This window comes from Sylvia atricapilla, chromosome 26 (assembly GCF_009819655.1).
Source record: "Sylvia atricapilla isolate bSylAtr1 chromosome 26, bSylAtr1.pri, whole genome shotgun sequence".
NCBI lineage: Eukaryota > Metazoa > Chordata > Aves > Passeriformes > Sylviidae > Sylvia > Sylvia atricapilla.
The window spans coordinates 1,088,014-1,115,579 of NC_089165.1; the positions used below are offsets into that span (position 1 = coordinate 1,088,014).

The 27,566-nt window shown below is 56.2% G+C and overlaps 1 protein-coding gene across 13 annotated transcripts in view; it reads right to left on the minus strand.

Moving 5' to 3' along the window:
• The window catches only part of TCF3 (transcription factor 3), an 83,624-nt gene that overhangs the window by 7,629 nt on the left and 48,429 nt on the right, over positions 1 to 27,566 (minus strand). For 3 of the 13 annotated variants that reach the window (XR_010745410.1, XM_066336104.1, XM_066336105.1), the window contains exons 6-18: positions 21,734 to 21,801; positions 18,548 to 18,677; positions 16,913 to 16,962; positions 11,381 to 11,483; positions 10,692 to 10,831; positions 10,425 to 10,551; positions 9,499 to 9,557; positions 8,723 to 8,801; positions 7,855 to 7,928; positions 7,022 to 7,225; positions 5,491 to 5,614; positions 4,592 to 4,754; positions 3,453 to 3,691 (exon numbers count right to left, since the gene is read on the minus strand). Coding sequence is in view for 12 of the 13 variants with exons in the window: in XM_066336104.1 (XP_066192201.1) it covers positions 3,453 to 3,691; positions 4,592 to 4,754; positions 5,491 to 5,614; positions 7,022 to 7,225; positions 7,855 to 7,928; positions 8,723 to 8,801; positions 9,499 to 9,557; positions 10,425 to 10,551; positions 10,692 to 10,831; positions 11,381 to 11,483; positions 16,913 to 16,962; positions 18,548 to 18,677; positions 21,734 to 21,801 (1,560 nt within the window). In the remaining variant the exon portion in view is untranslated. Of the gene's footprint in view, positions 1 to 424; positions 652 to 3,452; positions 3,692 to 4,591; positions 4,755 to 5,490; positions 5,615 to 7,021; positions 7,226 to 7,854; positions 7,929 to 8,722; positions 8,802 to 9,498; positions 9,558 to 10,424; positions 10,552 to 10,691; positions 10,832 to 11,380; positions 11,484 to 16,912; positions 16,963 to 18,547; positions 18,678 to 21,733; positions 21,802 to 27,566 lie in introns of those variants that run through there. The other 10 variants (XM_066336110.1, XM_066336116.1, XM_066336107.1 and 7 more) reach the window with 8 other exon arrangements.

A 27,566-nucleotide genomic window follows, 5' to 3' on the forward strand; every position in this document is an offset into this window, starting at 1 on the left:
TGCCATGGACAGGGACACCTTCCACTATCCCTGGTTGCTGCAAGCCCTGTCCAGCCTGGCCTTGGACACTGCCAGGGATCCAGGGGCAGCCACAGCTGCTCTGGGCACCCTGTGCCAGGGCATCTCAATGTGCTTGTTACATGAACCCTTGAGTGCCTCAGCCAGCACTCAGAGTTGAGGACTGAATTTTCCAAAGTTGCTTAATGGGATCCAGGTGCCAAATTATGTTAAGCATGAGTGGAGAGAGAGAGGAGCCTCAAATCCACCCCGGGCCAGGGCTGGGGCATGTTCAGCACCTAGAGGTGCTGCTAGTGCTGCAAACACACACCTCACACTGAAAGCAGGAGTCAGGACAGAGAAGCGTGAGCATGCAGAGACAGGGGGAGAGACAGGCCCCAAAATGCACCTGCCCGTGGTACCATACCTCGTACTTGCTGCTCCAGGCCCAGAATGACCTGCACCGCTTGCTGTAGGATGATCAGTTTGGTCTGTGCTTTGTCCGTTTTTAAGTGCATCTGGCACATGCGTCCCAGTTCTTTAAAGGCCTCGTTAATGTCCCGCACACGCACCCTCTCCCTGGCGTTATTGGCCATTCTCCTCTCCCGGTCCCTCAGATCTTTGTCCTCCAGTGACAAGGCCTCGTCTGTACTGCTGGGTTCATAGCACCACAGGGGTTAGTCAGGGGGTGCCACCGAGGGGGGCTCTATGTTGCCATGCTGGAAGTGCTCCGGGTGTCCACTGCAAATGGCCCAAATGGCCTCACTTTGCAAAGCCAATTCCTCCGGGTGCTTCGCAGAGCAGCCCAGGCTGTGTCAGCTCTGTGAGCCCAGGGAAGGTGCTGCCAGCACAGGGCCAGGTGCCCAGGGGGCTGGAGGGGCCACTGGGGGCAAGGGTGGGCACTGATGCAGCATCACCCACCAACCTCGACCCTCTGCAAAATTTTGCCTTCCTGTTTGTTTTCAACTGAAAACTCAAAGAGTGGGGGAGGGTCTCTGCCAAAACCATCAGGTTTGTCCCCCAAGGAAAGATTTTTGGCAGGAAGCAAATCCTTCCTTTAAAGATTTCCTTCCCAAATTCCAGCTGCAGCTCCCAGTGCTGGTGTTTGGAGCAGTGGTGCTGCAGCAGCAGGAGCAGCTTGGCCTGGCACCCTCTTAGGGGCCACGGCAGCATTGGGAGCAGGAGCCTGGGCTGCTCTGAGGATCAGACTCAGATGCAGACACTGAATCTCGTTTTTCCACACAGCCAAAAGCGTGCCAGAAGGGGTGATTTTCTTTCTCACACACAGTCAGAAGCTCTGAGAGAGGCCCCACTGCTGACAGCACCCCGTGGATGCCTGACACAGGCAGGGATGGGGGGAAGCAAAGTTGTGCTGGCAGCATCTTGAACCGTGGCCTTGCCCATCCCCTTGAAAGCACCAATTTAAGCCCAGACGACCTTCTCCCCCAGAGCAAAACTTCTTGCAGGAAGACACCTATATGAGGAGGGTTCTTGGGTGAGACCTGACACTGGGACAGCCTGTGGCCTTGGGCTCCTGGGGAGCCACGTGGGGACAAGCCTTTAGCAAAGAGGAGCCGCAGAGTCAGAGCTTTCTTGGAGAGTCTCTGGACAGTGCATGGCCAAGTGAAGGGGGAGCCGGGGTCCCTCAGGCAAGCACTGCCTGTGTGGGACAGAGTCAGTGGACACACTGCCCACTGTCCCTGCTGCACCCTCTCCTCACTGCCTTGTCCCTGTCTGTGTCCCCTCCTGGCTGCCCCAGCTGGCACTGCCACCTTCTCTCCACACGCCCAGGACAGGTGGGGAGACAGGGCCATCCTGTGCCCCCCATGCAGGATCCCAGATCCTTCCTGCAGCACAGGGTGGTGGCTGTAGGTCTTTGCTGGTGGCCAGTCCTAGCTGGTGGCTCCCCCAGCAGGGACAAGGCCTGGATGTCACAGATGGGAGCAGGACAGAGCCGTGCTCCCATCACCAGCACATAGTGGCAGCTTGCATTGTGTGAGGATGGGTTGCTTTGGCTGTCTTGTGCCCCTGGGGGTCACCAACCAGCCTAAAACTCATCAGTCTCCTCCTTTCCCTTGCTGTAGCTGCTGTGGCAGTGGGAGGATCCTGGCAACCCCCTGGGCACACAGGGACCTGATGGCTCCATGCCCATGGTAGTGCTGCCAGAGGGGATGTGAGGGAGGGATTCTCTCCTGGAAAGCAGCACAAACCCACAGAGGGGACGCTGCCTGTCTACACTAACTGCTGAGGGAGGCTGCAGGGCTCAGCCACTTCCCTGGCTGCCTCCAGGAAGGGTTTAAAAAGGGACAAGCGTGGGAGACCAAAGTGAACATGGTGCCAACTCTGCCTAAGCCCTGCCCCACCCTTGGTCCTGCCTGGGATCCTTGAGCAGCAAGTACAAGGTAGAGTGGGACCACCGAGAGGTCACGGCTGGGGCATGTCTGTAGGAGATTGGAAAGAACAGAACCAAAAAATAAAAACTCGAAATAAAAAAAAAAAAATCAAAAGGAAGGGGAAATTAAAAAAGAAGACAGGAAAAAATATACATGTTATGAAAGGCAAAAAATTACAAACTGAAGAGAGGCACAAAGGACTCCAACATCAAGGCACAGCAAGGCCAGCAGAGAGGAGCACAGCCAGGCACAGCCCCCGACGCGTGTTACCACAGCTCTGCAGAGAGAAAGGGGTTATCTTGCCCGGCACCCCGCACTGCAGGCGGGGCAGGAGCGGGAGCATGCACTGCGGGATGCAGGACAAAGCAGCCACCCCTCGCTTCCCTCCCTGGCATTGTGCACACACACCACGATGCACACGTGTGTGGAAGGCAGCGAGAGTGCCCTGAGGGTGTCCCGGGGAGGGGCAGAGCCTGCAGGCGCCTGCTGGCAGCTCCAGGCTCACAATGCACAGTGTTCCCAGCCTGTGTCTGACACCAGCGAGTGCAGGCAGCGATGGCTGCTCAGCCCATGGCATCCTGCTGCCCTTGCACATCTCTCGTGGTGCAAAGGCTTTGCCAAGTGCCACACTGCGGGGACAGGAGCACAGAGCCCCCATCAGGCACAGAGGGGCCAGGAATGGGCTCTGTGCTCAGAGCAGCCCTTGGAGATGGCAGAGCTGGACCCCTCTGGGAGAGTTTCTAGTGGGGTTTCTGTCACTTTGCTGACCAAGCACTGAGCACTCCTGGCTGCGGGGAAGCAGGATGGCACAGATGTCCCCACAGGGACTGGCATGCAGCACACGCAGTGGCAGCAGGGGACAAAGGAGAGAACAGCAGGGATGGATGCAAAAAAGGCAAAAAAATAAAAATAAAAAGACACTGACAGCCTTGGGTTGATCCCCAAGGCCACAGGGGAGAGAGACAGTGCGAGGCACCACAGCACGTCACAAGAGACAGACAGACAGACAGCCCCGTGCCGATCAGATACGTAAAATATCACCACTCCGGGACCCTCACTGACCTCTAACTTGTTGCTCCAGGTTCAGTATGACTGATACGGCCTGGTGTAGGATTAGCAGTTTGGTCTGCGGTTTTTCGCTGTTTAGGTGCAGTTGGCACATGCGTCCGAGCTCTTTAAAGGCCTCGTTGATGTCACGAACCCGCAGGCGCTCACGGGCATTATTGGCGACCCTCCTTTCTCTCTCTCTCTCGGCTTTTTGCTCTGGGGGAAGAAGATCGTCCTCCTCATCCTCATCTTGACTAATGGTTTAAAATAAGAACGAGACAGGGACATTCCTCGTGTGCACTCTCAGCACTGGTCAACTCACAGACAAGAAACACACGGTGACGCACCAAGATGCCGAGCCCCCCATGTGCCCTGCCAGCACCTGCTGGCCTGTGCCACATTCAGGGACACACAGGGGCTTCGGAGAGAAGCAGTTAAGACTCTTCTTCTGCGTCTTTTCTGTTTCGTTTTTAAACAGCAAAGAAAGAAACCACAATGTGATTAAGGCCTGAGCTTGTTGCTGGGGGAGTGCAGGGTGACCTAGACAAGGTGAAGGCCAACACTGGAATCTCCAGCTGGAATTTGGGAAGATGTAGCCCTCTGCCTTCAGGGCAGGAGTGGGGCTGGTGCTGCTTCTCTAGGCACCATCACCCTGGTGAGGTCACCAAGCTGGTGGCAAGGCAGCAGAGCAGCCAACACGATGAAGGACTCTACCTGAGCTACCTCCACTCCTCTGGCTGGATGTGACAGAGGATACAGGAGCCCAAAGCAGAGATGCTCCAAGGCAGGAAAGGGGTCAAACCATGTCTGACTGGGGCTGAGCACTTGCTCCTTTCCTGCAGGGCCCCAGGTGCCCAGACAGGCAGGTGGGGGATAAGGTGCATCCCTCTGGTTTAGGAGCATGAGGACACCCTGAGGCCACAGAGACAGGAGCCAGCAGGAGGGTGGCAGGGGCCTTTCCCCCTGGGGGCAGTAGCAGGAGCTGAGGCTGTGTGAGACCACACCAGGCTCCAGTTGGGAAGGGGCTGGGGGGGCCTGTGCTGCAGGATGACCACAGGCCAAACCAGGCCAAGCCCAGTGCCTGGGGGATCCTGGCAGCTGGACCCCAGCCCAAACACCCCTGGCCTGGGAGCAGAGAAATTGGAGGGAGAGACCTGTTCAAAGAGCACCTTGTTCTATTCCTGGAGGGTTTCAGCTCTTTCTTCTCCTCTTCTGAGTTATCTGCCACTGATGTGTTCTCTTCATCCTCCTTCTCTTCTCTCTTTATTTCGCTCGTTCCTGAGGAGACGCTGCTCCGCCCCAGCCCCCCAGACAAGCCTGCAGAGAGAGCAGAGCCACATGCAGAGTTTGAGGGGCCTGGTCCATACAGGAGGCTGAGGGTTTCCCAGGCCCTGTTCCTGCGGTGGCATCCCAAACTCGTTCTGCATTGCTGCTCCACAATGGAGGATGGGGGGGTGCTGGTTCTGCCCTGCTGACACTTCCCGTTCTCCCTCTTACTTCCCAGACCCTCCAGTTTGGGAACCCAACCTACACAGCAGAGCACTGTGAACTGCACACCCACACCTAGCAGGGGGGACAAGAAAATACAGATCAAACACGTAGGGTTAGATGGAATATTGGGAAAGAATTGTTCCCTGGGAGGGTGGGGTGGCCCTGGCACAGGGTGCCCAGAGCAGCTGTGGCTGCCTCTGGAACCCTGGAACTGTTCCAGGCCAGGTTGGAGGAGGCTTGCAACAACGGGCTGGGATAGTGGAAGGTGAACCTGCCCATGGGAGGGGGTGGTAGGAGATGAGCTTTAAGATCCCTTCCAAGCCAGACCATTCTGGGACTTTGTGAAACTACTGGAAAAGGCTCCAAGTAGAAACTGCTCTTTGAATGCTGCAAGGAAGCACCAGCCTTGAAGAGACATCCATTTCCTCCCAGGCTGCTGCTGCACAGGCCTGGACCCAAGCCCCACAGGTGACTCTCCACACTCCACAGTAGGTGAACCCCCAACACAGGTGAACCCTTGCACAGGTGAGACCCATCCTGCACCCCAGCAGAGCTGCCTTACCACTGTATGTGTCCTGCTGCCTGCTGAGGTCCGGGAGGGAGCTGGGCTGTGATGGAAGTGTGACATGGTTGTGGAGCAAGCTGGGGTTGCTGGACAGCCCATCTTCAGGGTGGCCTCCTCCCACCTGCAGCACAAGGAGCAGAGCAAGCCTTAGGGGGGAATGTGTCATGGCCAGTGGGGACACTCACCTGGGCAGTCACCCAAGGACGTCCCCAGGGCTCCAGGCTGAGGCACAGCTGTGTGCTCCCCTCACACTCCCACACCTGAACTCTGGAGTGTGGGAGGGAAGAGGCAGCCTGCTCCAGCACCAGCTCTCTGGGACCATGCTGGGGACACTGCAGCTTCCTGCTCTGAACAGGAGCTGGGGCAGCCCAGAGCCCCTGTCACTGCTGTCCCTTGCCTCGAGGAAAAGTGCCTTTGTGCCTGGTGCAAGGTCAGCACACCAGAGAGGACACATCCTGTGTCCATTGAGCACCGCTGTTTCCTAATCCCTGCAGTGCCACCAGAGCAAGGGACATCCCAGCAACATGAACTTGGCTCCAAACAAGCTGGAGGCAAAGAGTGAGGGCCCCTTCTGAGCCCACAGCCCCAAGGCTGTGACACACAGGCTGGGGACTGACAGGACACAGCCAGCCCTGCTGGCTCCCCAGCTGGCAGCAGCCTACAGAGAACAAGTCTCATTCCCTGCTCAGGAGCAGAATCCAGGAAGCCTGGAAGGGGATCACAACTGGTTCTCTGGGGACTGGAGATGTGTCACTGTTTGCTGCAGCAGGCAAGCAGCTCTGCCAAAAACACGCTGCTGTGGTCACCAACCTCTAGACAAGGGGAGAGCCAGGTGACCCAGCACAGGATCCCAGCATCCACGTGCCCACGGTGCCCTGGATTCATCACACTCCCTGGAGCTGGAATGAGCCCTTACACGCCAGCACTGTGCATGTGGCTGCACAAACCATTCAGAGCAGGGAATTCCTGGTGACACCTGGCACTCCTGTACCCACTGGATCCCTCTTCTCCTCCCTGCATATCCCAGTGATGCCTTGAAGTTGTTTTGAGGGATTTCCAATCATCTTGCAGGGAAAGAAGAGCAGCTCTCTCACCACCTCTGCATGCCCTGAGAAGGAGCACAAGGGAAGAGCACACAGAGCTCGTGCCAAGGGTGGACTCGATGTCCCCAGAGCAGCTGTGGCTGCCCCTGGATCCCTGGAAGTGTTCAAACCAGGCTGGACAGGGCTTGGAGCACCCTGGGATAGGGGAAGGTGTCCCTGCCTGTGGCAGGAGGTGGAACAAGATGAGCTCTGAGGTCCCTCCAACCCAAACCACTCTGGGATTCTGTGACTCAACTCTCCCTTGCAGGAACATGGGAAGTGACTTCTGTGCCTGTCACCCATGTAACGCTGCTAACACCTCTTCCAAGATGGACCACACTCAGCTGTTCTTGCACCACCATGTCCCTCTGAATGCCAGGGCACCCCGCGCATGACACGTGTCCCCAGCTTGTCCCTGCCAGCTGCCACAACGCTCCCACACTCACCAGACTTGGGTGCCTGTTCCCCAGGGCCATGACTGAGGCGGGGAAGGCCTGGCCCAGGCTGCCCACAGTGGCACTGTGTGGTGGTGCTGAGCCCAGCAGCCCGTGCATGTCTCCGTGGTTGCTGGCCATGGCAGAGGTCTGGCCCACAGCGTGGTTCCTCAGCACATGGATGGCTTCATCCAACCTGTCTTCCATTTTGTTTTGCTGGAAGGGCAGGACAGAGACAGGTCTGTGTTAAGTGCCCCATCCCTGGAAGTGTCCAAGGTTGGATGGGGCTTGGAGCACTCTGGTCTAGCAGAAGGTATCTCTACCCATGGCAGTGGGTGGAACTGTATGAGCTTTAAGATCCCTTCCACCCCAAACCTTTCCATGATGCCAATCCGATTCCATGATTGCAGTCCCATAAAGCCAGCTGCCCCCTGCTGCTCTGCACTACAGAATGGCTAGTGGCAATCCTGGACTCAGGTGCCACAGGGCAGGGATGGGGAGAATAACCCGCCCTCAGCCAGTGCCATTCCCCAAAGGCATGATGGGTCACGAGTGGAACTGCTCAGGGCAGGGAGGCAGAAACCTGCCAGGAATCCCTTAGCCTGGGCCAGACCCCAGAATAGGCCTGGGCCAGGGGCAGGGGTAGGGTGCCAGGCTGCGAGGGGACTCCAAGTCAGAGATGTAGCACTTGGCTCTGCTCAGCTGCTGCCACCCAAATACCCATCCCTGACCAAACAGCTGATTTCAGGCATTTAGGGCAGAGGGCATCACCCAAAAACCCTTCACCACCAAGCCCTGAGGGATAAGAGAGAAAAGGAGATGCTGGAATTTTTGGTGCCACTCACCAAAGTGTGGAGGCTCCCTTCGTAGCTGGGAGATAAGGCACCCGCTCCACCCGCCCGCGGCCACTGCGACGAGCCTGGGGACAAACGCAGAGTTGGGGACCGGCCATGGCCACGGCGGCCACTAGATGGGGCTGGAAGCTGGGACACCGCGGCACCGCACCGGCCACCGGCCACGCACAGCGCTGCTCGGCACGGCTCGGGCCACAGCAGCACCACCCGGCACTGCACAGGCACTGTGGCACCTCATGGGACTGCGTGGGCCACCACAGCACCGCAAGGGCCACCATGGCACTGCACAGCACCACTGTGGCACCACATGCTCTGCATGGGCCACCACAGCCCCACACAAGTCCCCACGGCAGTGCACAGGCCACCACGACACTGTTTGACACCTCATGGGCCACCACAGAGCTGTGTGGCACTGCATGGACACTGTGGCACTGCGTGGCACTACGAGCTCTGCGCTGGCTCAGCCCTTCCGACCTCGAGAGGTGTGCAAATGGTCCTGGCCTCAGTGACTCGCTGTGACCTCAGGGCCACAGGGAGCCTGGGCACCAGCTCTGCTGGGCACAGCAGCACTCCTGTCCTGCACGAGGGGACCAGGGAATGGGCTTTCTGCAGGTGCTGAACATGGGTTTTAACCACTTGGCTGTTTCCCAGTTTCCACTGTGCTTTTCCCATGGGAGACAAATCCAGCCACAGCCTCTCTGAGATGAGATGCTCAGAGACAGGGTCAGGAAGGACAGGAGAAGGTCCCAGGGTTGCTGCGAGCCCTGGGCTGAGTGTTTAGGGCTGACCTGGGAAATTTTCTGCCTGGGAGCTCCCCAAAGCAAACCTGGCCCCCCTTACCCTTTACATTGTCACTCACCTGCAAGGCCCTGCGGGGACCCGACCGGGGTGGAGGGGTTGGAGGAGAAGTTATTGCTAGAGTGGTCAGGGGAGTAAATCTGTAGGGACAGAAGGGGGACAGTTAGCAGTGCCACCCTGAGCTAGCTGCGCCCTCCCAGTGGCACTCTCCACCTGCTGGGAGCTCCCTTCCCAAATCCACAGCCAGCACAAAGACTGAGCCCAGTTCCCTCCAGTTCCTCCATTAACCTCAGAGTCTCTCTGTGCCCACTGTCAGCACCCCTGAGCGCAGCCTCTGCTCTTCAGGTCCCCTCTCAGGAGGAAGCAGGAGCTCTCAGGAATTGCTGTAGGGTGCACTGTCAGCACCCCTCTACCACCATGCAAAGATCACTGAACGGGACAGAGGCAACTCTCTGGTAACCCAGCGAGACCAATGCCCTCCAGTTTGAACCAGCAAACACAGGGCAAGGACTACTGGCACCTGCAAGTCGTGCCACAAGGTCTGTGTAGGGTGGTCCTGGCAAAGCAGAACCAGTCTGTGAGGGCACAGAGCAGGTAATGGGGCTGCAGGACCACCACAACTCGTGGTGCCTCGGTTTCCCTATCAGTACCTTAGTTTCCCCATCCACCAAAAGGTGCCAGGACTGAGATGACAGCACAGGGAGAGGGGAAAACCCTCCCTCAGAGGCTGCTGTGGATTTGGGCTGCATTCACCAGATGTGTGCACATTCCCTGCTGGGTAAAGGGTCCCTGCAGCAGCAGGACTGGGAGTGGGTCAGGACTACCCCAAACTCTTACCGAGGCCAGAGCCTTCCCAAGTGCGTCTCCGGAGCTCCCGGCTGTGGTTCCTCTGTTACCTGCCAAGAGAGGACACAGATGCCACTGCCAAGGCCCCCGACCCCAGCAGGACACAGTAACCTACAAGACCTTCTTTGGGGTCACCTGCTCTGGGGTGGAAATTTTCTGCTTTTAGTGCTTTGCTTGAAAATTAAATGTTTGTCCAGCAGCTCCCATGTGGGGCACCTTCCCCTGGAAGCTGTCAAGGGGCTGCAGGGACATCTGTCCAAGCTCTGGGCTGGAGGTGCAGTGCCACCAACAGCAGTCAGACATCTCTGCTGCAGCACAGCCATTGCCATGGGGCATCTCAAACCCCAACAACCACCAATGCACTGGATAACTCCACAGGTCTCTTCCAACCTTAATGATACTTTCATTCTATGAATCCCAAACTTGCTTCTCCATAGAAAAAGAAAGTTTTTTTCTACAAATCTGTGTCAGGATCCTCATTTCCTGGAGAACAGGAGCTCGTTTTAGTAACAAGTTTTGTAACAGGTTCAGCAGGATCAGAGAGTCAAAGCACCCTGCAGTTAACGTGGCATCCAAACCCAGCACAAACATTCCTGTTCTGGATCTAGGGGAGCAGCTTCACACAGGTGTGAATCCATCCCACAACTTATCTAACCCACAGCACTTCCAGGAGACAATGCCAGAACTCCCGGGCTCCTCCCAGACTCGCCCCACGAGGCGTAAACCCCCAGACCAGCACCCAAGTGCTCCAGCAGCAAGAACCTCACTGTGCCTCTTCCCCAGGAAGGGACTTCAGGCACGAGGTACCAAAGGTGTCTGTGTGTGTTGGATGTGTCAGGCACCAGGTTTGCCTTGGTTTTCCAGGTGAGCCTGTGCCTGGCCATGGAGCTCGGGGTCACCCTGGTGACTGCTCATACCCATCATGTTGTCTGTGCCGCTGATCGGGGGCGTGTGACTGGACACTCCGTACGCTGTGGAGGCTGAAGAGAAGCCGGACACAGAGGGGAGTCCACCGTTCACCTCTCCTGAATGCAGCTGGTAGTTCTGGCAGGGAAGGAGAGAAGGGGGAGAGGGACCCTGGAAAAGCTGTGGGGTTCAGCAGCTGGGGCAGGATCCAGGTGGCCCAAGCCCACAGCCAGGGGAGAAGGTGACAGGGAGGTGACACAGCCATGGGGACACGTTACCATGCGTTCATGCTGATGTAAACTGTTGAAGCCACTGGACTGTGGGAGTGGGGATGAGGAGCTGCCCAGCATGGCACCGTAACTCGACTGGCTCATGGCACCCGGGGAACTCCACAGGTCTGGCGAGTTATGAAGTCCATCTGCAAGGAACCCATAGCTGAGTGAGGCAGGGACAGTGGCACGCACCCTCAGGCCCTGGGTGGGGGACAAGTCAGCCCTGGCTGAGGGGCTGGGGCTGTCCCCATCACATCCTGCCTGTGCTGAGCATCACTTGCTGGGCAAATCAGGACAAACTCCCTGGGACAGGGACAGGAGCCCAGGAAGGGCTGGAGCTGTGCCAGGGCTGGGCTGGAGCTCAGGGAAAGGTTCTTCCCCCCGAGGGTGCTGGGGCACTGCCCAGGCTCCCCAGGGAATGGTCCCGGCCCCAAGGTGCCAGAGCTCCAGGAGGGTTTGGACAAGGCTCTCAGGGATGCTCAGGGTGGACTGTTGGGTGTCTGTGCAGGGCTGCACTGATGATTCTTGTGGGTCCCTTCTCACTTAGGGTATTTGATGATTTTGGGGCTGCATTGCGCCTCATGCACTCTTGCTGTGAGCTCCCTCCAGATGTGCAATCCCTCCCATGGCCCATAATGGGCAAGGCTGCTCCTGCTCTGCCTGCCTTGTGGATCACAGGGCTGGGAATAATTCACCTGTCATATAAAAGGCTCCAGGATACACAGTGCTGGGAGGTTTCGAGGGAGTATATCCAGCTGGATCCCTGCTGTAGTCATCACCTGAGTTGGATGGATACACCTGTGGGGCAGGAAAGGGGTTGAAGAGAAGGGCTTGGTCAGTCCATGGCCCCACATCCTTACCATGGCTGCCCCCAACCCTGCACAGCTTAAACTTCAAACCTCAAACTTCAGCAGTGTTTGATCACCTTTCCCATGGCAACAGAGCAGCAACTGCTTCACTCAACTGACCTTTCAAGCATGTGGAGGGACAGGACACAGGGAACAGCTTCCCACTGCCAGAGGGCAGGGATGGATGGGATATTGGGAAGGAACTCTTGGCTGTGAGGGCGGGGAGGCCCTGAGATGCCCAGAGCAGCTGTGGCTGCCCCTGGATCCCTGGCAGTGCCCAAGGCCAGGTTGGAGGGGTCTTGGAGAAGCCTGGGACAGTGGAAGGTGTCCCTGCCCATGGCAGGGGTGGAACTGGATGGGCTTTGAGGTCCCAATCCAAACCATCTGATGAGTTCAGGAGCTTTGCTTTGATTCATCCCACAGCAGATCTGGGGCAGGGGGGGACTGGAGCAGCTCAGCCAAAGTCCTCAAAGGGCACAGCCCTACGTGGAGCAGGGCAGGGGACAGGGCACAGAGGACAGAGCAGAGGGCAGAAGGGACAAGGCACAGGGCTCTTCTCTGTTTGTTCCTGTCACCCTCCTTGGCCCCCAGAACCTGCCCAGCTCCAGCAGAAGTTTCGACTCTGCTCCAGTTCCGTTTTCCATGGTTATAACTTTTTCTGGGTAACCACAAAAGCCACCACTGTTGCAGTGACCCCACACTGGGGGGACGGGATGGGCAGTGGCAGCGGGCATCTGTGTGGCCTCAGACCCCTCTGTGCCAACCCTGCCCTGTGCCAGGCTCCTGAGCACAGCCTGCTCAAGGCCACAGGGAAACCAGGCTGAGGGGAAACTGAGGCACAGGGGGCTGAGCAGCCCCTCACAGCCATTGTCAAAGGGGAGGGGACAACTCTCAGACAGCCCTCACACAGCTTTTGGGTCAGATTTCTGCAGCACTGCTCAGCTCTGTGATTTAACAGCACTTTAAGCTGAAGAAAAAGCTTTTCCTTCTCTTCTAAATTAACCAAACCCATCCTAGAAAGCCCTGACTGAAAATCAGCTTCTGCCAGGACAAAAACAGACTTTTCTTTTTTTAAAGCAGAAATTCAACATGCAAAGGAACCGAAATGGCACTCAAAGAAACTGAAATAGCATTCAGATGATGTGAGAACTTTTGTCACGGCTTATTTTCATCCCCTTTGATTCATTCTGAAACCGATAATCATTTTTTTTTTTAAATCCAGCCGAAAGCAGAGGTGGGGCAGGGGCTGGGCTCTGCTTGGCACACACAGTTCTCTTTGGAAAGGAAACTTGCCTGAGTTTCTTTTTCCCCACAGCCAGCTGCTCCCTTCCAGCCCTTGTTCTCACCCAGCAAAAAGGGACAAAATTGATGGTGGGGAGTAAAAGACTCAGAGAATCCTTAAGGTTGGAAGAGACCTTTAAGATCAAGGCAAACCATAAAAGCAGCACCACCATGGTCATCACTAACTCATGTCCTCAAGTGCCATATCCACATGATTTTTTTTTAACAGCTCCAAGATGGTGACTCTACCCTGGCCCTGGACAGCCTGTGCCAGGCCTCTTTTTCTTTAAAAAACAACCCCAAAGCCCCCAGAAATCCAACAAGGGTCAAAATTGGTGGTAAAGGGTCTGGAGCCACAGGAGAGGCTGAGGAAGCTGGGAAAGGGGCTCAGCCTGGAGAAAAGGAGCTCAGGGGGGACTTGGTGGCTCTGCACAAGTCCCTGACAGGAGGGGACAGCCAGAGGGGTCGGGCTCTGCTCCCAGAGAACAGGGACAGGAGGAGAGGAAACAGCCTCAGGCTGGGCCAGGGGAGATTTAGAATGAATATTGGGAAAATTTCTTCACACAAAGTGTGGTCAGGCATTGGAACAGACTGCGCAGGGCAGTGGTGGAGTCACCATCCCTGGAAGTGTTCAAACAACGTGTGAATGTGGCACTTGGGGACATGGGTCAGCAGTGGCCTTGGCAATGCTGGGGAACAGTTGGACTCTGTGACCTTTAGAGGGCTTTTCCAACCTTAATGACTGTGATTCTACTGGGAACTCGTAAAATAAAGACACAAAAAAAAAAAAAAAAAAAAAAAAAAAAAAAAAAAAAAAAAAGGGGGGGGTGGGGGTGGGGAAGGGCAAATCCTGACAGACACTGGCAGCTGCCCTTTGTCCCTTGCTCAGAAAGAATTCCAGGCCCTGGTCCCCAGGATGCTGCCGGGTGCTGTGGGCAGAGGGGCCACGCGTGGGCTGGGGGGGATGGGGGAGGCACTGCAGATTGGGAATCCAGCAAATTGACTTTTCCTATAATTTGATTAAATAGCGGGAGCCGGGACAGGGAATGGAGCGCAGCACGTCTGAGAGCCCCGCGCCATCTGGCAGGGGCTGGCTCGGGGCCAGGCGCCCGGCAGCTGCACCAACAGCCAAGCCAGGAACCCACGGAGAAAACAACGGGGAGAAAATGGCAGGGATGGAGGCACCGGGGCTGCAAAGCAGGCTGCAGGCAGAGCAGGGGGATGTTAACCTTGCTGCGCATCCACCCTGCTCCACCACCCCCGGACACATCTCCTGCCGGATCCCGGGAGGCCAAGTTTCACCACACCCCTGTGATTTCTCCTTTGGCTGCCCAGCGCAGGGCAGGCTGTGAAGGGCCGGTTCCATGCCGTGTGCCCGGAGCCGTGCGAGGGCCGGGCCCCGCTCCCCGGCCCCAGCCGCAGCGCTCACGGCGGCCTCGGGGACCTCCAGGTGAGGTCATTTCCTCCGCTTACAATCTGCCAGCGCGGCCAGAGCCCTCGAAAAGCCCCAGCGCTGGGATTCGCAGCGCTTTGTGGTCTTGGGTTGTTTTTCCCTCCCTGTTTTTCTTGCTTAAATGCAGGAGCTGGGGTGGGACTTTGGGCAGACTGAGGCTAAACAGAGCGGCGAGCAGACTGGGAAAGCACAGCCTGAAACAGCTCCCAGGCACTGAACTCAGTATGGCAACAAAATCCTGCAGAACCAACGTGCACAAAGGCCCTCCCCGGGCTCTGGCACCACAGCCGATGTGGGGCCACATCCAGCCTGGATCCTGTGCCCAGACACAGCAGCCCGTGGCCAGGGGCTCCAGAGCTGCAGGGAGGCGCCAAGGGGCTCCATGCCCTGAGGGCAGCCCCAAACCAGCACCTACTGCAGAGAATCCCAGGATGGTTTGGGTTCAGAGGGAGCTCAAAACCCATCTTATTCCAAGCCCTTCCATAGGCAGGGACACCTTTCACTGTCCCAGGCTGCTCCAAGCCCCGTCTAACCTGGCCTTGGACACTGCCAGGGATCCAGGGGCAGCCACACCTGCTCTGGACACCCTCACGGGCAACAATTCCTTCCCAATGTCCTAGGTAACCCTGCCCCCTGGCTCCTGGAGCCCCTTTAGGCCCTGGCAGGGGCTCTGAAGTCTCTCTTCTCCAGGTGAACACCCTCAGCTCTCCCAGGCTGGCTCCAGAGCAGAGGGGTCCAGCCCTCGGAGCAGCTCTGTGGCCTCCTCGGGACAAAAGCACTGAGCTCAAAGGCCCTGGGTTCCCAGCACAGGTAGCTCTGTGCCCGTCCCTGCCTGGCATCACTGCTCACACTCCCTGCACCCCCTCACACTGCCGGTGCCTCTTGGTGCCTTTGGCATCACTCCCTGTTCACCCACCCACCCTCAACTCCTGCAGCCGCTGACCTCGGCGAGTTTTCAAAGCAGCTCGGGAATTACAGATTAAAGCACTTAATTTTAATAAGATGCTGATTAACCTATTTATTTTGCACGGGGTCCAGCGATAACGCGGGGCGGGCTCCTGCATGGGCGAGTCAGACAAGAAAGAGCCTTTGATCCGCTGCCTTTGAGGCCACTCCTGCTTCACACTTCTCCTGCTGCCGAGGCACGGAGCTGTCTCCCCAGGTGTGGAAGTTCAAAAACAAACCAGGAAGCCAGAGCTCCCAGCACAGGGAGGGTGAGGGAGAGAGGCAGAACCAGCCTGTGCTCTGAAAATCAGAGCTTTGGCATCAATGGACAACTGAAGCAACAGCCAGGGCAGAGAGGGAGATTTAGGTTGGATGTTGGGGAAAAATTCTTCCCTGAGAGGTTGTGGAGACCCTGGCACAGGGTGCCCAGAGCAGCTGTGGCTGCCCCTGGATCCCTGGAAGTGTCCAAGGCCAGGATGGACGGGGCTTGAAGCACTCTGGGATCGTGGGGAGTGTCTGTGCCCATGGCAGGGGTGGGACTGGATGAACTTTAATGTCCTTCCAACCCAAACCATTCCATGATCCTAAGAAGGGCTGGAGTGCAGGTGCCACTCAGACACGCGAAGGGGCTGAGCTGTGGCAAATGCCAAGCAGCTCCTCCTGTGGGAATCAGGGTCCTCCAGGATGGAGGACGGGCCAAGCCCCAGCACTTTGAAATTTGAGGCCAATAAAGGCCATTTGTCCAGGGTGATGTTTTCCCCACATGTGGACTAGGGTTTAAAGCTCCAAATTTCACACAGAAACTCATGGCAGCGACACGGCTCGTGACTCAAAACACGTTTTCCCTGTAAAAACACAGATTCTTTGGAGCTGTTTTCTGCCTCATGCGGATCCACATGGACCCTCCAAAACCCCCAGGTCTATGAGCCCAACCCGGCAAGGCCTCGGTGCCCTCCTCTCCATCTGTCCTCCAAAACCAGCACCTCGGGGTCCAACCCCAAAGGCAGAGCCTGTGGTGGAGGATACAGCTCTGCACCAGTCCTCAGGGAATGCCACGGATTTCCCCGTGGATGGAGTGTTCCCTGGGGAACGGGGGAACATCACAGCGGCTTTGGCAGAGAGTGAGGGCACAGCCCCAGCACAGCCCCGGCCTGGGGACAGAGCACAAAGGCACAGAGCCGTCCCCCTCCAAGCACGCAAACATTCCAGCCAGGAATGCGGCCCCGGCCGCCAGACAGCTCCCGTGTTCCTGCAGGAACCCTCCAGCCCGCTCCAATTAGCTTTCCTGGAGATCCCATTACTTCCAGCCACAAAGACATTGTTCAGTTTATTGGAACAGCCCAAGAGTTAAGTGGAACAGCCGCGGGAGCAGGGATAGCGTATTCCTGCAGGCTGCTCAACTTTCCTATAAAGCAGCGCACACCTGGAGCGGCCTCAGCTGCCTGCCCCCAGCGCAACTGCGCCGCTTCCCCTCCCGCCGTGAAACCCGAGCCTCGGTGTCGCCTTTCACCGCGACATAGCGTCAAACACGGCACAGGCTGCGGGGCAGGGGCCACGGAGCTCTCCCACCGCTTCCCGTGCTCCCAGCACGGGAAATCCCTCCCCATCCCGCTGAAATCCCAGCCTGCGATGTTTGGGGCTGCGGGGCAGAGCGGGTTCCCAGGGCACGGGGAAATGGGGAACATGCTGCTGCCACTTACCGAGGAGGGGAGTCCAGGAGGCACCTTCCGAACCTTTTTGGGCTGTCCATCTGGGTCAGAGAAGAGAGGATCTGAGTTGTCAAGGAGGTTAGAGGGAGGGGAAACGAGCTGCAGCAAAAGTCTCCGGGATTGGAAACTGCAGGTACAGACAGGGCCGAGATCCCAGTGGCCATGGAAGCATCAACAATGAAAATGTCCAGGGATGAGCCTCTCCAAGTCTTGTCTGCACCGTTTGGGGGCAGGTTCACACCCACACAGAGATCCCAGGATGGCAAGGGCTTGTTGAGAGAGACTGAACCCATGAATATAATAACATTTAATGTTATAACCCCTTATTGGGTTTTTTTTTTGGAAACACTTTTAACCTGAAGTGGGTTTGTGGAGAGAGGATGCAGAAAGGGAACACATGCAGGGCTGAGCTGTATTTTCATTTGCTTCCTACCCAGGGATAGATTTGGGAAAGCTTCACTGCTACAGGAGGCAGGGATATGCTTCCCAGAGGCAGACCCCAGCCCATCCCTCCAGTTCCAGCTCTGGAGGGGGACAGTGACCTGCGGAAAGGGGACAGTTCAGGGAGGTGGTGGGGAAACATCCAGAAGTGGCTCAAGGGGAAGCACTGGGTAAATTTTTTTAAAAATTCTATTTTTCATAATTATTATTTTTATAACTACTTTCTCAATAGTTTTAAAATTATTTTTCATAATTTTAAAATTTATTTTTCATAATTAAGGAAAGCCTTGGCTGAGGAGTGAAGGGTGCTAACACAGGAACCTGCCAAGACAAGGACTCTGCTGGGATGTACCTCCAGAGCAGAAATTCATCCCACAGAATGCTAGAGAATCATTTTCCAGGCTGAAGTGGCAGCACCAGAGTAGGTGCCTTTTTCTGAAAAGCACTGAAAAATGCACCCATCACTGGGTCACTTCTGGTTTCACTTGTTGGAGATAACCCAAAATAGCAGCAGGAAGGTGGCTCTGGAGGGTGCAGGGGGAACTGTGATGAGAAACACAAGTTCTGGGGAACTGGAGCTTGTCTTTTCTCTGAAGTTAAACTCAGACCTGACCCCAGCCTTCAGTAAAAGCTTATTCCCAGGCTGATCCAGACGTGGGCAAGCCCTGCTAGTGACCAGCAGAGCGGCAGGGAGAGCTCCTAGAGCAAACACTGCCTGTGTCCCAGGCACAGCCCTGGACCTCCCACTGCCTCCTACACCCTGCTCCTGCCACTCCTGCCTGCTGCTGCTCCAGGAGGGCCACCAGCCACAGAAACAGCCTCCATGGCAGCCCAAAGTTTGCCAGAAAGGACAAGTGATGTGCAGTGGGGCTGGAGGTGTTTTTACCAGAACCTCAAGCCATTTGCTGCTTTCAGCTAACCTGGCATTTTCCAGAAAGAGGGAAATTGTACCTGACTCTGAGCATCCTTTTTTTTGAGGTTAGATATCTCTCTCTATATATATAAAAGAGATATTTATATGCATTACCTCCTCAAAAAAGAGCAAATGCCAAATTCATGCCAGGAGCACAGTGACAACATCATTCCCTCATTCCCAACTTCAATGTCCTCGTTCCCAAAGGCAGATCTGACAAGGGCACCTGTCCAGCTCGTGTGGTGCCACCCAGGGGACATGCAGTCACTCACCTATGCTGCTCTCAGCACCTCTCCTGCGAGGATTGTTGGGGTAAGAAAAATACTGAGACCCTCCTTTGCCCCCAGTGGGGGAAAGTGTGCTCGGGCTGGTGATTCCCATCTCACTGGGCAGGAAACCAGGCTGCAAACAAGGAGAGAGAAAAGCCCTTCCATGGAATTACACTGGAAAACGACTCGCTGGGAGAGAACAGAGCTGCTTTGAGCCACCTTCACACCAATTCAGCTGAGGGGAAAAATAAACATGAGCCAAGGGGCCAGGAGGGAAAGCAAATCCGTAAATATGGGGGTGGAGGTGGGGGAATAGGTGTGGAGGAACAAAAGGGGCTTTCAGCTTGTGCTTTCCTGCTGGACCCCAGCAAGGAACCTTTGCAAACCAGGGATGCAGACCAGGAGGTGCCATGGTGGGGAACATTGTGGTCCTGCAGTCACCTTGCAGGTGCTATGGCAGGACCATCGTGGCCCATGCTCATCTTGATGTCCAGGAGGACAGGATGAGTCCCATGTCACCAGCCCACGTCATGCCCAGTGCCCTGGAATGGCACTGCCACTGCTCACTGCTTTTCTCCTGAGTTTTATCAGGGAAAAGCTGAATCCTTCTTTCTACAGCCATGAAACTCCTCCCTGGTGTTTATCCCAGCTGACCTTGGGCACGCTGGGAAGCAGTGTGGAGCCAGAGCCCAGGGTGCTCCCTCCTGGGACAGAGCCTCTCCTCCAGCACTGCCCCTCTCACCTCGGGAGGAAGTTCAGTGTATTTACATGGAATTGCACAGGGCTGGCAAAGGGCCCTCAAGTCCCAAAAGCTCAGCTTTGACCCATCTTCCGAGGGCAACACATGGAAATAAAGGAGGATTTCAGGCTTTTGAGAAACTGGAAAGAAAAACCTTTGCTTTCAAACTCCGTCTCCTCCAGAAAGGGGTCAGGGAGGGAAAGAGGAGCTCGTGTGTTCACAGCTGGTGACATTCCTGCAATCTGTTCCACTGCTCAGGTTTCCTCTGCTCCGGACTCGCTCCCTGAGCAGCCAAGGAAAGCACTCGGAGGGATCCCGGGAGCTGCTGCCCTGCTCCTCCTGCAGGCGGCAGATGCACTGGGATTTTGAGGCAATTTCCCAGGGAAAGGGGTTTTCTTCCCGTTTCCTTTCCCTGGGGACGGCCCAGGAGGTGGTTCAGGGTTAAACAAGCGGGAAATGCCTTGCCAGCTCTGCCTCAGAGCAGGGCATTTTTGGGGAAGAACCTGATCCCCATCCAGGCCATCCCCACCAGACTATTTTTCATCTTTTCAAAAACAGATTAAAAAAAAAGGTCAACCCCTCCACTCCCCCAAACTGGAGCCAGAAGCAACAACTGCTCTGGGGGCCACAGCAGCTCCATTGGCCTCCCCCCACCCCCACAAGGGGGTTTTGTCTCCTCTCCACATCAAGTGGGATTTGCCACCCGATCCCAAGCCCTGTGCCCTCCTCTCCCGGGGCCTCTCCCGGCCATTTGCCCCCCCATTTCTGTTACCTTATATTCCCCCTCCTCCACAAAAGCCCAGCAAAACCATCACATCCAAAAGCAACACTTGGCACTGGGCCCAGTTTTCTTTGAGCAGCTTCAGTGGTAAATGAAATCCACTCTGGCACAGCCAGCACAGCTGCTCCAGCAAAGGAAACATCCTCACTTCAGAGAAGAGGAAATTATGACAAATTTGTGTAAAATTAAAACATGTAATATGTGTGTATGTACATGGATAAAATAAAAGCTGTCCGGCCAAAAGCTCCTCCCTTGGCTCCAGAGCTGGGACTGTTTCCCCAGGGCCACGCTGGGCTCTGAGGGGGCACTTGGAGCCACAGATCAAAGGGAGGTGCTCGCTCCTTCCCCAAAAACTATTTCTGGATGCTGGTGGCAGCAGGGAAGGTTATCTCAGGGCTACTGCCCTGCGTTCCAGGCTTGGACTGACGCCTGTGGTATTCCCCACAGGAAGTAAAGTTGTTTCCCCAAGCAGGTCCTGCCACGGTTCACGTGGGGTGACCAAATGGGGCCAAGCTGTGTCTGAAAGAGGTGGCTCTGCTGTGCCAGGGTCTTCCAGGATTGTGGAGATCATGGAGTCAGTGAAGGATTTGGGTTGGGAGGGACCTTAAAGCTCATCCTGTCCCACCCCTGCCATGGCAGGGACACCTTCCACTGTCCCAGGCTGCTCCAAGCCCTGTCCAGCCTGGCCTTGGGCACTGCCAGGGATCCAGGGGCAGCCACAGCTTCTCTGGGCACCCTGTGCCAGGGCCTCCCCACCCTCACAGCCAACAATTCCTTCCCAATATCCCATCCAGCCCTGCCCTCTGGCAGTGGAAGCCATTCCCTGTGTCCTGTCCCTCCATCCCTTGTCCCAGTCCCTCTCCAGCTCTCCTGGAGCCCCTTTAGGCCCTGCCAGGGGCTCAGAGCTCTCCCTGGAGCCTTCTCTTCTCCAGTGAACACCCCCAGCCCTCCCAGGCTGTCCCCAGAGCAGAGGGGCTCCAGCCCTTGGAGCAGCTCTGGGGCCTCCTCTGCACTGGCTCCAGCAGCTCCATGTCCTGATGCTGGGCCCTGGGGCTGGACAGAGAGCTCCTGCTGCAGGTCCTGCATCAACAGCCCCACCATAAAACCAAGGCTCCACCCGACAGTCAAATGATGCTGCAGCAGCACAGAAACCACCTCAGAGACCCTCCCTCCCCACACCTGGGACACAGGACACCGGCCTGGGAACTGGGAGATGCTGCTGAAGAGGGAGAGGGAAGGCCCAGGGCAGGCAGTGCAGGGGGAAGGAGCCTCTGGGAACACTCCCCTGCCCACAGCCAGCCTGGCACAGGGAAAGGTGCTCCTTGAATCTGACTCCCTGAAACTCCCCAGCAAGGCAGCGTGGCTGTGTCACGGCTGATCAAATACAAACCAGGAGTAATAACAAAACGGGTGAGGCTGAAGAAGACTGGGAAAGAAGCAAGAGGCTACTACAACCAACATTTTCTAACCTCTGGCAACTCCTCTGAACCAGCAGCACACACCAGTATGAACCTCCAACCCTCCACAGAGGTTTTGGGAGCAGAGCAGAGGCTTCCCAGGTCCCCGTGCACGGAGATGAGATGTAAATCCAGGCTGGTTTTCATTACCAGACTCTCGTTCTCGGGAGCCAGTAAATGAAGCAGAAAATCTCACTGCATTTTATCATTACCTGGTTTAGTCCTGGCATCCCTGTGTCTCTTCCAAACGTGGAGTATGAGGCTCTTTCACTGCTCTTCCCTGCAGAAGGAGAAAAGACAAGGTTTGGGGTAAGAGGAAAGTGGAGAGGGGTTTTTTTGCCTCCAGGCACCTGGATCCTGCCAAGGGACAAATCCTGCTCCTGTGAGGCAGCTTGCCCTGCCTTCCCATGAAGGGACAGCCTGAAAAGCGCCTGCTAAAGCAGGAGGTGCTTTAAGTTCATGGAGAGCAGATCCATAAACACCAAAAGCCTGGAGCTGCAGCAGCACAGGGAAGTGCTTGTGGCCATGGAAACTGGCAGTGTCAGCCTCGAGCCAAGAACTCCCTGCAGACAGCGGAGACCCGGCCAGCTGGACTTGGCAGAGGCTGGGCTGGAGCAGACCACGGGCCAGGACAAGTGACCAGACTCTGGATGTGCTTTCCAGACAACAGGAAACGCAATCCCAGCACACGAGAGCTGAGCTGCTGCTCCACACAGGGCACTGGGCACCTTCTTCCCCTCTCCTGGGGGAGGTTCAATTTCCCAAAATCTGCTGTTCCTCACAGTCAGAGCAGTGCTGCCAGCTGGGATCTGTGTGGGAACAGCCCCGTGCCAGCGGTGTCCACGTGCCCCTGTGAACTTTATAGAATTCCAGAAGGATTTGGTTTGGAAAGGACCTCAAAGCCCATCCAGTCCCACTCCCTGCCATGGGCAGGGACACCTTCCACCATCCCAGGCTGCTCCAAACCATCCAACCTGGCCTGGAACACTCCCAGGAATCCAGGAGCAGCCACAGCTGCTCTGGGCACCCTGTGCCAGGGCCTCCTCACCCTCACAGGGCAAAATTTGCTCCCAATATCCCATCTTTCCCTGCCCTCTGGCAGTGGGAAGCCATCCCCCCTTGTTCTGGCACTCAGGATCAATGAGGGTTTCTCTCAGAAGCACCTCACCCTGCACACATGCAGCTGAAAATAAAGTTTTGAAGAGAAAAAAAAAAAAAAAAAAAAAAAAAAAAAAAAAAAAAAAAAAAAGAGGAGCCCAGACTCCTGGTGGGATGTTCCCTCTCCAAAACACCCTGACACTCTCTTGCTTTGTGCCCTGGGCATAGTGTGACCCCAGGCAGCAGCACCCAGGGGTGCCAAGACAGCCAAGGACACAAGAAAAGGAGGAAAGGAGTGGTTCTGTGCTGTGCCTGGAGCAGCTGGAGGTACAGCAGTGTCCTTTGGAATTCTCTCCAGCCCCCTAAAGCAAAAGCAGACCCTCTTCTAGTGGGGAACAGGCACTCCACCACCCACTACCCCCAAACCCTTCCCGAAAAGGGGATCACAGATCACATCCTGCCTCCGGTCTGGCTTAGTGAGCAAAACTGGGAGGGGCAGGGTTTTGCCAATCTGCTTATCCTAAAGCCAGCCCTGAGGCCACTAAGATGCAGGTTAATGCACTGAGGCGACGCTGGGGCTGGCAGGACCCTCCCCACACCACTAAGAGGTTTTGGGGAGCAGAGGAAGAGGACGGGGAAGCAAAATGCCTCAAGCCAGTCCTCCCCAAAGCACAGGGCCCAGAGACCAGAGAATGCCAGAGTGGTTTGGGTTGGAAGGGATCTTAAATATCATCTCATTCCAGCCCCTGCCATGGGCAGGGATACCTTCCACTATCCCTAGTTGCTGCAAGCCCTGTCCAGCCTGGCCTTGGACACTTCCAGGGATCCAGGGGCAGCCACAGCTGCTCTGGGCGCCCTGTGCCACATGGGAAAAGAGAGAAGGCTGCTTATTTTGCAACCTTACCATGGAGGTCTTGAACTCAACCCAAAAATTTTAGCATGGATTCCCCAGTACAACCCCCAAGCCCCAGATCCCTGATGGGAAGGTCCTGGCAGCCTCCTCCTCCCTCCATCCAGTGACAGCCAGAGGCTCCGGGGGCTGCTGCCATTTCCTTTCAGAGGCTTAAACGTTAAGTAAACAAAGGTCAAAATGTCAGAGGATGGATCTCCTAAATGACCTAATTTCTAAAAGAGCTTAAGGGCTCGATCTGCTGCAGCACCAGCCATGGGCACAAAGAACTCAGCAGGTTGTGGCATCAGGCAGGTCCTGATTACTCCTACAGCAGAGGAAAAGCAGGGTAATGCCAAGGGGGGTTGGCTGGACAGCAGTAGCCAGCTCTCCCATCTGGTAACACACTGCTGCTTCCATGTGTGACTGGAGTGGAGAATCACAGAATCACGGAATGGTTTGGGTTGGAAGGGACCCTAAAGCTCATCCAGTTCTACCCCTGGCCATGGGCAGGGACATCTTCCACTATCCCAGGGTGCTCAACACCCCATCCAGCAGCCTCTGCCATCACCCGAGAACTTAGGATGAACCAGGGCCCTCCTGGATGTGTGTAGGAAGGTGAAGGGACACTGGGCAATCACCAGTTGTGTGATGTTCAACAAGTGCAAGTGTCAGATCCTGCCCTGGGGTGGGGCAGCCCTGGATGCAGGGACAGACTGGGAATGAGAGGCTGGAGAGCAGTGCCCTGGGAAGGGACCTGGGGGTCCTGGTCAGTGGCAAGTTGGATCTGAGTCACAGCTGAGTCCTGGCAGCCCAAAGGGGCACCGTGTCCTGGGGGCACCAGGCCCAGGGAGGGATTGTCCCACCCTGCTCTGACTGGGGCAGCCTCACTCCAGTGCCGGGGGCACTTTGGGCACCACAAGATCAGAAGGATCCAAAGCTGTTGGAGAGTGTCCAAAGGAGGGACACGGAGCTGGGGAAGGGTCTGAGGAGAGGCTGAGGGCACTTGGCTCGTCCAGCTGGAGCAGAGGAGACTGAGGGGAGGCTCCTCGGGGGCTGCAGCTCCTCCTGAGGGGAGGCGGAGGGGCAGGGGCTGAGCTCTGCTCTGGGACAGGGACAGGAGCCCAGGAAGGGCTGGAGCTGTGCCAGGGCTGGGCTGGAGCTCAGGGAAAGGTTCTTCCCCCCGAGGGTGCTGGGGCACTGCCCAGGCTCCCCAGGGAATGGTCCCAGCCCCAAGGTGCCAGAGCTCCAGGAGGGTTTGGACAAGGCTCTCAGGGGTGCTCAGGGTGGGATTGTTGGGTGTCTGGGCAGAGACAGGGGCTGGACTTGTGGGTGCCTTCCAGCTCAGGATGTTCTGGGATTCTCTGAACCCAGTGCTAGATCTGCACTGTCCAAACCCCCAGCCTTCTCTGGATGTCTCTCATTCCTCACTCAGCCCCTGCTGCACCCCTGGGTCTGTGGGTGCCCCGTGGGATAGGGGACATTTGGGAAAGAGAGGGCAGCCCTGGGCAGCCCCAGCTCCTGTACCCTCCATCATCACATAACAAGTGAAAAAAGCAGTAAAAGACTCAGCAGAAGAAATTTTACATTTAACTGTCTATGAAAATAAGGCAGAAGAAAGAATGGCAAACTTTTCTGGATTGGAATGTACCTAAATTCAAAAAGTGCACAATCTGAGCAAGGAAAGGCTAAACTTGCTGCTTCTGTGGGCAGGGAGATGGCACAGGTGGCAAATCCATACCCACCTTGTCACCCCTTGGCAGCCACAGTCCAGGGCACCAGCCAGGAAAGGTGGAAAAGCTCCAGGGAGGAGACAAGGATCAGGATGGAGACAACTCCCAGTAACTTGGGAAAACCCCACCAGGAATCTCCCAAACTTCATCTTGCTCCTAACAGAATTACTGAAATCCTGCAGATGAGTGTGAAGGGATCTTGTGGGAGGAGGAGGAGGAGGAGATAGTGGGAATAAATCCCTTGAAGACGAAAGGCGTTTCCTTTGGAAGGGAGGTGAAGCACAGTGGAGGCACCTCGAGTCAGTGCACCCTGACACTGGCTAAGAGCATTCAGCATTTCCTGATCTTTCTGGCATCCCCCTCCTGCCTTTCCCCCTGCCAGCTCCTTCTCCTGCCCCTCATCTGCCTCCAGCCCTGCCTAAGGAGCCATTTCCCAGCCTCTCTCCTCTCCCAGCATGTTCCCTCTTGCAGGATCTGGCTGTGTGGGGCTCTGGGATGCCTCCCCCAGCCCTGCCTTCACCCAGGGCTTTTCCAGAGGAACCCCCCACGCTGTTTGTGTGACTCCTCCCAAAGGCACGTCTGCTCCTGAGCTTGGAGATGGGGTGGAAAAATAAAAACTGCTCTTCCCAGAGGTTCCCATCCGCTCTGGCAGTGTCAGGCATAGGCTTTGGCACCCTGAATCATGGCAGCATTTCACTTCCACCAGAGCAAACTGCTTTTAAATAAACTCTTGGGTTTGCCATTTCTCTCACAGACCACAGAATCATGGAATATCCTGAGTTGGAAGGGATCCACAGGGATCACTGAAGTCCAAACTCCTGGCCCTGCACTTGACAGTCCAAGAAAAAATATTTAAATGTTGCCTACAAGTTTTTCCAGCACCCACTGGCGGAACCAGTGCCCCCAGATCACCCCAGCCCCAGCACTGCCACCACCCACCGTGCACCTCCCCTAGCCCCACACTGCTAATTCCATTAGAATTCCATTAGAATTCCAGCCTGGGGGAAAGGGGAAGCAAAACACAGCCAGGGATTAAAAATGGGGAGAAAAAAAGAAGTTAAAAAAACAGGAGCAGCGACAAGCCCCTGATTAAACCCATTGTCCAGGAAGACCCCAATCTACAGGCTCTGACAATACCCACCCGATTAGGAACACTGCTCTGAAAGGCAGCTAATTACTAGAAATAATTACTAGAAAGAAATCTGTTATGGCTTATCAGTTTCCTCACTGTTTAACCATCCCACTCCCTGCCTGTCCCTGCTTAAGATGAATGGTAAATTGTGAAATTGGTGACTTTAAACAGACAGAAAAGCCCATTTCACCCCCTGGGATGAGTGAGTTTGTCACTGTGCTGTGTCCTGGCACCACCCTGGGACAGCCAGAGATGCTCCTGTCACCTCTCCCCACCCCAGGCTGGGAAGCTCAGAACTCCCCAGCAGGTTCCCTGTCCTTCAGGAGCAGCACCAAAGACTCAAAGCTGTAAAACTTGGAGGAGGGAGCAATGGAGGGGCTCAGACATTGGTTCTGCACCTGCTCATCTGGTTCAAAGCCCCCCACCCAGCAGCCTGGGATGTTCTCATTCAGAGCACTGATGGTGCTTCCATTCAGGCATTTAGAGTCACAGAATCCTGGAATATCCTGAGCAGGAGGAGATCCCCAAGGATCATCAGTGCAGCTCCTGTCCCTGCCCAGACACCCAACAATCCCACCCTGAGCATCCCTGAGAGCCTTGTCCAAACCCTCCTGGAGCTCTGGCACCTTGGGGCTGGGACCATTCCCTGGGGAGCCTGGGCAGTGCCCCAGCACCCTCGGGGGGAAGAACCTTTCCCTGAGCTCCAGCCCAGCCCTGGCACAGCTCCAGCCCTTCCTGGGCTCCTGTCCCTGTCCCAGAGCAGAGCTCAGCCCCTGCCCCTCCGCCTCCCCTCAGGAGGAGCTGCAGCCCCCGAGGAGCCTCCCCTCAGTCTCCTCTGCTCCAGCTGGACGAGCCAAGTGCCCTCAGCCTCTCCTCAGACCCCCCCTTTCCTCCTCTGAACACTTTTAAATTTATTTTCTTATTCTTTTGACAAATTTAGGCTATTCCATACAGTGCAACACAGCGCAGAGCTCCCTGCCCAGTCTGTCCTGCAGAGAGCTCTGATCTTCCCCATCACCTGTGGAGCTGACGCTGCGGCAGAGGGAAGGCACTGAAGACTCCCCTCACACTGTGCCTTTGATGACAGCAGGAAGGGCATCACCCTCAGCCCTGTGGGAGCGTTGTATGAGGGGAGCATCTCCCACAGGTGCTGTGTCAGTGCAGCCCCTCTCAGCTCTGTGCTGAAGGTGCCT